At 38.0% G+C, this 10,118-nt stretch overlaps 1 protein-coding gene across 1 annotated transcript in view; it reads right to left on the minus strand.

The window, feature by feature from the left end:
* The window catches only part of PYROXD1 (pyridine nucleotide-disulphide oxidoreductase domain 1), a 32,081-nt gene extending 29,822 nt beyond the window's left edge, over positions 1-2,259 (minus strand). The window contains exon 1 of the mRNA XM_032287717.1: positions 2,050-2,259. Within this exon, the coding sequence (XP_032143608.1) occupies positions 2,050-2,133 (84 nt within the window). The 5' untranslated portion in view covers positions 2,134-2,259. The remainder of the gene's footprint in view (positions 1-2,049) is intronic.
* Between the last annotated feature and the right edge of the window lie 7,859 nt (positions 2,260-10,118).

Genomic DNA, 10,118 nt, shown 5'->3' on the forward strand with positions numbered 1-10,118 from the left:
ACACCACTGATACAGCATGTTTGAGGGAACTATGGATCCTTAAAATCCAAGGGATTATTTATTTTCTTTAATTATTTTTATGGAGATGGGATCTTGCTGTGTTGCTCAGTCTAGCTTTGAACTCCTAGCCTCATGCAATCCTCTCACCCTGGCCTCCCAAAGTTCTGGGATTACAAGTATGAGCTATTGTGCCCAACACCCATGCGATTCTTGTTACTCATTTTATTTGAACTTTCTATATTATTTGACAATATTATTACTCTCTCCATCTTTCTTTCCTGTGTATATTCTGCAATTTATCTCCCTGCTTTCTGTTTCCATTGCTAGGTGAGGTTCTCAAAACTTCTTTATACTACTGAAATCACCTTCAAATTGGCTCTCCAGTTTGATGTACAAACCAACTGCCTCTGCCACAAATACACTGTAACCATCTTTCAAACCTTTTTATATGATCAAGTTACTCTGCTGCACAAAAACATTTCACTACTTGTAAACTCTTGTTGAGTTCTTAGCATGATTTATAAGACTCCTTATGATCTATGCTTTAAGATTTATTGCTCTCTCATAATCCACGCCTTTCCACTGAAGATTACATTGTTAGCCTCCCTTTGGAATGTCTTTCTTTTCTTGAATACTTGGTGAACTTTTATTCTTTGATAACGAGATTTTAAAAATAACTTTGATTAAAAAAAAAATACCTCTTCTCTAATTCACTCCCTACCTAACTCCACAGGCACCCCTAAGATAACCAATCATGTTTCTAGCATAGACATACAATATTGTCTCTTCCACTAGGCTGTGAGTGCCTCGTATGGTATTTCACGGTGTTCATAGTTTAACACTCAGCACTTAATATGGTGCCTGGATCATAAGTGTGCTTACTTAGTGAGTAAACAGAAAATTCGCATCCAATGTTGAAAACACTTGAATTTCTTGCACTATTTCTTAAGACTTGAGTGATTGCTCATCTTTAGTTTACATCAACAAAATAATCTAGAAATTTTTGAAATACACACATGTATATGAATATACATGGTCCGGCTACTCAGTATAATCAGAAAAGCAATCCCTATATGCATTTAATTCCTTGCTGATTGTTTTACAAAACATTACTAAAGTATCTTCTATCTTGGGAGTTCAAAGTATAGAAAACTTATCTATGGGATTCTTTATTAATTAGTTAAGATGCACTGAAAACTTGGCAACTATCTAGAAACTAAAGAGGCTGAGGGCGGCGGGCGGTGCCTCAGGCCTGCAATCCCAGCACTCTGGTAGGCGGTGACGGGCGGATTACTTGAGCACAGGAGTTCCAGACCAGCCTGGCCAACATGGTGAAACCCCGTCTCTGCTAAAAACACAAAAATCAGCCGTGCATGGTGGCTGGCGCCTGTAATCCCAGCTACTCGGGAGGGTGAGGCAAGAGAATCGCTTGGACCCAGGAGGTGAAGGTTGCATTAAGCCAAGATCAAACCACTGCATTCTAGCCTGGGCAACACAGTGAGACTCCGTCTCGAAAAAGTAAAAAAAAGAAAAAGAAAAAGAAAAAGAAAAAGAAAAAAGAAAAGAGAAGAGAAAAGAAAAGAAAAGAAAAGAAAAAAGAAAAGAAAAGAGAAAAGAAAAGGAGGGAGGGAGGGAGGGAAGGAAGGAAGGAAGGACGGAAGGAAGGAAGGAAAGAAAAGAAAGAAAAAGGAAGGAAGGAAGGGAGGGAGGGAGGGAGGGGGCTGAATTTGCTATTTGCTGTCTAAATGCAAAATCCTCTTCTCTGCTCTGGCATTATTAGGATCAGAGCACGGATCAGCCAGCTTTGGTTTCTCGGTTATAGTTTGATTCTCACTTCTCTCTGAGCCTGAGAGAAAACTAGCGCGGTACTAAGAACATCATCTGAGAACCATCAAACAGTTTCTAAAATCTGGGAGCAAGAGGTGCAGAAAACGGCACAGCAAAAGAGGAACCCGGAAGAAGAAAAAGGGAGGGGGCGGGAGGAAGGCCTCCAGCGCTACGGCCTTTGGGGTCCGGGAAAGAGGTGGAGCCGCCTGAGCACCGCCCTACCTGCTCCGCACAAGTGACGCCCGCGATGCCGCCGCCGACCACCACGAACTTCCCTTCAGTTGGGGGAGGGCGCGCTGCCTCCATGCTGTCGGACGCCAAGTGTTTTACTCAGTATCGCGGCGGAGCAGCGGGACTTTGGATTTCAGGAGAGGAAGCAGCCGCGAGGCGGTCACTTCCGGTGCTTCATCCAAAGAATCCGACCTACGGGTGCTCGGACTTAGTGTTCTAGAGTACCGCTACCAGCTGCGTTTCGGAAGCTACGAGGCCTCTCTTCGTTTTCAGAGCTTTGCATTACGATTACTACATCTGAATGTAGTTGCTCCATGAACGTTTGACAAAGAGAAGACCAAAAAATAAAAAAAAAGTAAAGAAGATGGGTTGCCCAAAGAAGTTTGATAAATTCCTTCTCTAAAGATAGACTAGTGTTCTCAAGGGACAAAGCATTCATAAAATAAATGAATTGTTATGAAGTTTTCATTATTTGTTTCTGCGAGAAATTATGCCCTTATTGGTAGAAGGAGCCTTTGGGAACATCCTGACCCCACTCCTGTCATTTTTGTAGAAGAAGAAACAGAGTCTTCTGAAAACCACTTGATTGCCACGTTCACCTAATAGTCCAATATTTTTTGTTTGTGGAAGCACAAAAATTCTTCATGACAAGGCAAAACAATACTACACTGAATTGTTCTCTGAGAAGTTATCCCTTTCATTTACAACTTTGACCTCAGCTAAAGTTTCCAGTAATAGCGTACCGTTGCTTTCCATTTTGTCAAGACAAATGCATATATTTTACATTTCCAATCAATGTATGTGTGAGGGTTGAATGAAATATTCCCAGTCTCAGTTTTACTGTAATTTTTTTTGTGTGGTGGTCAAAAAAATTGCTAAATTATTTTGAACTGTTCTTACTATATTGTTTACTATTCGTATTATTTTACTATTTACTATTTATCTTTGCTGTCTCATATAACTTTCCCTAGGAGTTTTTTTGTAATGGTAAGGTATTATTTCTCAAATGACTCACTCTAACACTGGTAATTACCTTTAATTATTTAAACACTGAGAATAACCATTGTATATGAACAGGAAAGCCCACCATGTATCTAATTACAGATACTTACTGATACCTATAAAAATTGTTGTTCTTTGATTTACCAAGTTAAATGGTAAGCAGTTTAATAAATGCTTCTAATTCTTGTTACTGGTATAGCAACCAAACAAAGCATTCATTTCTAGGAGGAGGCAATACATTCCTTTATCCCATTTAGATCTAATCTTGCTTCAGCTTGTTTTCACAATATCTCACTCACACTGTTTTCCATTCAGGCCACAGTACACTTGCAGATCCCAGGATATGCCATTTTCTTTCTGAGCATTTGCACATATCTTTTTCCCCAACTACTTTTCCCTAGCTAACTCATCAAACTTTGGCTTCATGAAGCCATTGCTTCCCCTAAGATACTTTATCTAACATCCTCAAGACAGCTAGGTGTCCTCGCTACGTATTTCTCTAGCACCTTGTCATCCTCTAAACTTAGACTTATCCCACTTTATTGTAACTTCTTACTGCCTGACCCCACCATCACCATAAACTCCTTACTTAATCTCAGGGATTATTTTTTGTCTCCGTTCGTATCTCCAATATTTAGTAGGTTGTATATATTCAACAAAAATGTGCTAAACGAAATAGGAAGTTGGTGGAGTATGAAACTGCCCTGAAGTCCTTCTAAAGACTTTTAGATTCGTTGTCCAGGATCAAGATCCTCCTGTATATTGTGACAGGGGTTTCCTCTTTATCAAAGTTGGAGGGAATACTAGAGTGGAATTTAAGCTCCCAGGGAAAATGGAAGGAGATAATTGTCTATGGGAAGGGAAGCAAAGTAGTAGGAGGCATCTCAAATGTGAGAGGTAATGCCTCCACACTTTCCTTTCTTCCTCCCCTTTTGAAGGCTGGCTTTTTGTCAAGGTGATGTAGGTTTAAAACCTAGCTGCCTGATACACCAGCACGAATATCCAACTTTTAGAAATGTCTAAGGGTTAAAGAACTTTCAGGGAAGAGCACTAAGAAAAGACTAGCAGTGCATCTCACCTTAATGTTGATTAAATCAGATATACAGGATGTAGGGTGGGTTAAAAATAAGATACAGGTAACTTGAAGCATGTTATCCACAGAGAGGGCAGCAACAGGTACAGGTTAGGAGAAAGGGCAATTGCAAAGTAAACTGGTCACCTAGAAATAAGAGAGGCCCAATGCCAAGAAGCAGCAGAGCAGCAGAAAAGACAGAACTTCAGCTCCCTTTTAGCTCTGGTCAGCAAGGTTAGGAGTGAAGAGCACATCAACCTGGTGACTGTTTCTGAGGAGTCAAAGAAAACACCAGTATGTTGCTAAATATTATGGTGTTTGCTTATAGGTGGAAAAGAATACCAGGACTGGAGTTGGCAAAGAAAGTTTCCAAGAAGAGGTGGAATTTATATTGAACCTCAAAGACCCATAGCGTTTGGATAGGTTCAAAAGAAGATGTGACAAATCATGTAGGAAATATCCCAAGAACCAAAAGCTTAGCAGCAAAAATGAGCATGGGAAATACAGGAGATAGTAAAAGGGAAGAAAGAAAGAAAAGTGGTTGGAGAGTTCAAGATTCCTCTGGAAAAACTGAAGGAGATAAAGCTATCTTCTTCTATTTATTTCCATAATGTTTTTACATCTGATTCCCATACACACCTAATCTCTTGGCCATCCCCAACTTTTAAACCATCATCAATATCTAGTTTTCTGTTCTTCTTCAAGTTGATATTAGAAATATCTAGAATAGGAGTATTTGGGTTAATTTTGAACTGCAAAAATTGGGAATGAACAATGACATTTCATTGAGTAGCTAATGATTAATAGCTTTTGAGTCAGATGACCTAGGTTCAAATGTGGCACCAGCATTTCTTTACTGTGTGACCATTCAGTGAGTTACATACCTCATTGGAGCCTGGTTTCCTCATTGGCAAAGTGGGTGTAAGACCTACTTTGTAGAGTTGTTTTGATACGTATGTGAGGTGACATATTTAAACTTCCTAGCATAGTGCATGCCTCTTAGTAGGATTAATGGTTAAGTTGCCTGCCTGTGCCCTGTTGAATAGACTATATTTCTCTGTCTAAAGCATTTTATCTATGATCATAACCTTGACCAGCCTATAATGCTTTTAACTCCCAAATGTCTGTCTCTCATATCATCTACTCTGAAACATCTTGGATATCTTCTCATTGTCAACTTTTTTGCCAATTCACTAGGAGTACATCCTGGATTCATCTTGCACTCAAAACCTCTTCTTTGTTTTCATTAGTTCATATAACTGATTTACTGAACAAGCTGGACTTTATAGGGAACGAATTGAAGGAAACATTTTTATGCCTCAACACATTTCCTGTGTATGCATTTTTCTCCTCTAAATTAAATTCTTATTAATTTAGCTTATCTGATCATTTTCAGGTAATAAAAAGTCTGATACTACCTATTATCAAAACTCCAGACACACATTCAATTAAAGCTTCCCCTAACTACCTAACTATAGGCAAACCACGTTGATTTCTTGTTGCTTTCTTGCTCCAGCTCTTCTCCTAACTAAGAGCTGATGTTTTCAGGGGCTTTAAAATTGGAGGGTGGGTAAGGAGTAAGGAGAGGAAATAATCTCACTGTTGTTCCTGGATGAGCGTGTATATGCAATCCTACCCCCAAAGGCTGAGGGAGCTGAGAGGCCAAAGGAACGCTGACAAATCCAGTTTCTCAGAAAGAGATATTTAATAGGGACTTACAAACAGAAATTTTGATTTGGTTACAGTGGATCCCCACACCTGCCCTCCAGAAAATATGTAAGCTTTTAGGATAAAATATGTACAGCTGATCTTGTCTCAGACTTTCTTGCAAAACTCATGACCTAGACTCTAGATAATCATCTTAATGAGGGAATTAGCTATGCTACATGCTTTGTTACTTTTGAAGGGTTATCTATGCTATGAGCATTGTTTAAAGACCTTGCTACAGAACACCTTAGTATGCAAGAATCAAACATCAGTCATCATTCAGCATAATGCTTTAAAGATTCACGCTGGTGATTGTATGTATTCATAGTTAAACCTTTTTAAACTGGCTTTCTCTGACATCACTTTGGCAGGGCAATGGATGACACCACCACTTAAGTATCAAATAAAGGTTAAAGTCCAGATTCTTCACATGGCCTCCATCGGTAGCGGGGGTGGGAGGTAGGGGCCTTCTCTTTATTACTGGGAGGGGATGGGTGTTCTGGCTCTTTATGTGGTTTCCTCAGTGGGAACTGCTTCATTACCACTGGGCAAAGGTGAAAATCCTGACTCTTTACTAAGGGCTTCCTCTGGCATCATCCAGTAGGAAAAAGGTGCTGGGCTGGTTAGAAGTTTAGGCTCACCATGTAACCTCCACAGACGTTATGGGATAAGAGAGTTGCTCATAATGGTCGGCAAGGATGAAGTTCCTGGCTCCTACTTTCAGTCCTCTGACAAAACTGCAGGGAGATGGAGAGCAGATTTTGGACTGCCTTGTTGTAGCCTCTCAATGTCTAGGTCCCTTATTCCACCATTGTTGGCATTAAGGGCAGTGAAACCACAGGTTTTTTTTGTTTGTTTTTGTTTTTTCTGTGATCTTTAGGAGGAGTAAAGAGATTATTATCCAAGTCTCCTGTCCAGGTAAGATGCCCCTTTCCTGGTCCTTTGGCTAAAGAAATCAAAGGGGCTTTATTTGTCTGTGCCTATTGGTATTTCTGGGTTAAATAATAATCAGAGTCCTCCTATGTTTGATTTTATATGTAATATCCCAAATTATTAGTCTTACATAGTGGGAGAAATAGGGAAAAGGGTATCTATTTAATCTTCTCAGAGCTAGAACACATTGCATTTTATATGATTTTTGTGTGCTACTAAATATTCTTAATTTTTTTTCAATAATTAAAAAATATAAAAACTAGTGTTAGTTCACAGGTCATGCAAACATAGATCATGAGCGAAATTTGGCCTACAGGTGGTAGTTTGCTAATCCCCTGTTCTAGACCATCACTACTAGTAATAGAAACTCCCTTATCTCTTTAAGTTTTTATACATGACTCATATGGTTTGGCTGTGTCCCCATCCAAATCTCATCTTAAATTATAGCTCCCATAATTCCCATGTGTTGTGGGAGGAACCTAGTGGGAGATAATTAATTCCTAGGGGCAGTTTCTGCCATGCTGTTCTCATGGTAGTGAATAAGTCTCATAAGATCTGATGGTTTTGTAAGAGATTTTCCCTTTCACTTGCTCTCATTCTCTCTTGTCTGTCGCCATCTAAGATGTGCCTTTTACCTTTTGTCATGATTGTGAGGCCTCCCCAGCCACATGTAACTGCAAGTTCATTAAACCTCTTTTTTTAAATAAATTACCCAGTTTCAGGTATGTCTTTATCAGCAGTGTGAAAACAGGCTAATACCATCACTGTTCAATATTCTGTGCCTGAGATTTCTAACATCTGCAGCTCTCAGTAATCTGATTGCTATTTCTTTTCTCTCAAAAGATTTGTCTCTTTCCATTGTTTTTGGAGCTAATTATTTGATATTAATCATGTACCTAAATTGAGAAACATTTTTCTCCAGACAGGAAGGATTTTATTCTGCTTCTGCTGTTATCCAGGGACACCACTGACATGGAATTTTTTCTCTAGACTTTTGCTCAGTGCAGACATCTCATGTTTAGCTTCCATTTGTTGCCTCTGGCCTAAGGTGTAGCATCTAGATACTAGTATTGCTTTTGCCTTCAGCCTTCAGAGCAACCCAGGTGCAGGTCAGGTGTGGGGATGAGGATATGAAGTTTTAGGATATTTTTAGACCTCCTCTACCTCAATAGAGACCAATGGTGTGTTGTAAAAGTGTGTTTTCTTTACAAAAGCTGTGTTCTGTAGTGGGAAAGTCTCACAGAACTTTCCTCTGAACTATTGCTGGAGGCAAAGGCCAGTGTTCTATTTCTACAATTCTATTGATTATACTTGCATTTTAATACACACATACATTATATTTTTCTAAGCAGACCTAAAGTTTATCAGTGTTTTGATTATTCTCCTAAACAGTTCAGGAAACTTCATGATTTAACTTCTTGATATCCACTGAATCTCACCTTCTACATAATGTTTGTCATTGAGTATGTTAGTTCTGTATAGGTTTAATTTTTTATATTTTATTTTAAATTGGCTTTTAACAGATTATGCATGTATACATTGCATGCAAATGGTTTTATAAGATTTACAACAAAAAGAATAATCCCCTTGGTCACTTTTACCCATTTCCAAATTCCCCTCTTTTAAGGCAGTTATTTTCAATATTTTTCAGTTTCTTCTGGTATTGCCTCTTTTTAAAAGAAAATCTAAGTAACAGCCAAGAGATAAGGAGGATAATAGAAAAGTCTAACCTCCTAGAATTAAAATATTTTGCAAGCCTTCATATTGAAAGAGCTTATAGAATGTTAAAAGAGAAATATTGATAAACACATACACAAATACTACAAAAGATGTAATTTTTTAAATCTACGATGAAAGATGTAACTTTAAAAAAAGCTTTCTTAAGTAACATATTTTCCCGCATATTTATACTCCTTTTGAAAACATCTCAATATAGTCCTTATAATTTTGATTAAATCAGTATTCAATGTTTATATAATTGTGACTATGTAAATATTATTCATAGCTGATTCACATATTGTAGTATAATTGTATTTCTTATACAATTTTTGTTTTTCTTGTAATGGCTTGCTTTTTCTCTTTGCTTAGTTTTCGTTGTTTTTAGTACTAATTTTTTCCCAAATCTGCCAGAGAAAGCGAAGTCATATCAGGAATATAGAAAAAGAACACGTTGAGTATGACTGTGTGCTACTTATTGCATTCACGGAGCTTACATCAGAAGGTTCAAACCCTCAACATTCTCAATCACCAAGTTCAAACACTTAACTTTCCAGCTTAATGCATTCAATAAATATTAGTTCTGATTTTTCCTTGGAAATTTCCTTTTGAGAGCCATTTATCCTCCCCAATCCAATTAAACTGTTGGTCCCATTTTTGCTGCACGGTAATTTCTTTTCATTCTCATTTCAGAAATATTATTTCTTTAAGTAAGAGCCCTTGTTTCCTGAACTCAATGACTTATTTTTTTCTTGGTTAACACCTTCATTGGTGATGAGTATGCCCAGTGCAGAATAAAAATGTGGGGCCCTCTGTTCAAAACTCCTGTGTTAGTCAGTAGTGGGATCGCTCCTGTGAATAGTCAGTGCCTTTTAGCCTGTCCAATGCTCTGTCTCTTAAAAACAAAACAAAACAAAACAAAAAAGAAAAGCTAAGGAAGAACAGTCTGCAGACAATTAAATTAAGCAAGACACCCTCAGCAAGCATGAGGAGGTGGTACATACCCATGAAGCTAGCTCTGTTCTCAAGTTTGGGGAATTACAAAGTAAAAACAAAATAATTCTCCTAATGATATAATGTTTATACCTGGGGAATAAATAATAGAAATATAAACTTGTCCTGCAGGGTTATTTTGGAAGAGTGAGTGATTTATTATCTTGTGTGTGTGTGTGTGTGTGTGTGTGTGTGTGTGTGTGTGTGTGCGTGCGTGTGTGCGTGCGCACCTGAGGTTCTATTTCCAAAGGTCCATTATTTCCCTTTCCTGATTTTATTGTAGCTGACAGAAAATGAGGTTTGGTCTTCCTTCCTAGCATTGCTTGACAGATTAGCCAATATTTTCAAAGTAAAATGAGCTCCTAGGTTCAAATAACAAGACATTTGAGAGCACAGCCATCTGAATAGAAAAATAACAGATTAGGTTACAGATACAAACAGACTCAGAATATTAGAACAGTTAAAAAAATTTAAAGTAATAAACATAATGAAAAAGAAAAAGAATAATTGTTAACAATATGAGAAAAGAACAATAAATCACTAAAAAGGAGAGGCCATTATGTATAAAAAATAATTGCATAATGAACACAGCAGATGGGATGAGTAGCAGAAAGGATAAAGCTTGAGGAATGAGGTA

The sequence above is a fragment of the Sapajus apella genome, unplaced genomic scaffold (assembly GCF_009761245.1).
Source record: "Sapajus apella isolate SASKATOON/1434 unplaced genomic scaffold, GSC_monkey_1.0 scaffold2, whole genome shotgun sequence".
In the NCBI taxonomy this organism is placed as follows: Eukaryota; Metazoa; Chordata; class Mammalia; order Primates; family Cebidae; genus Sapajus; species Sapajus apella.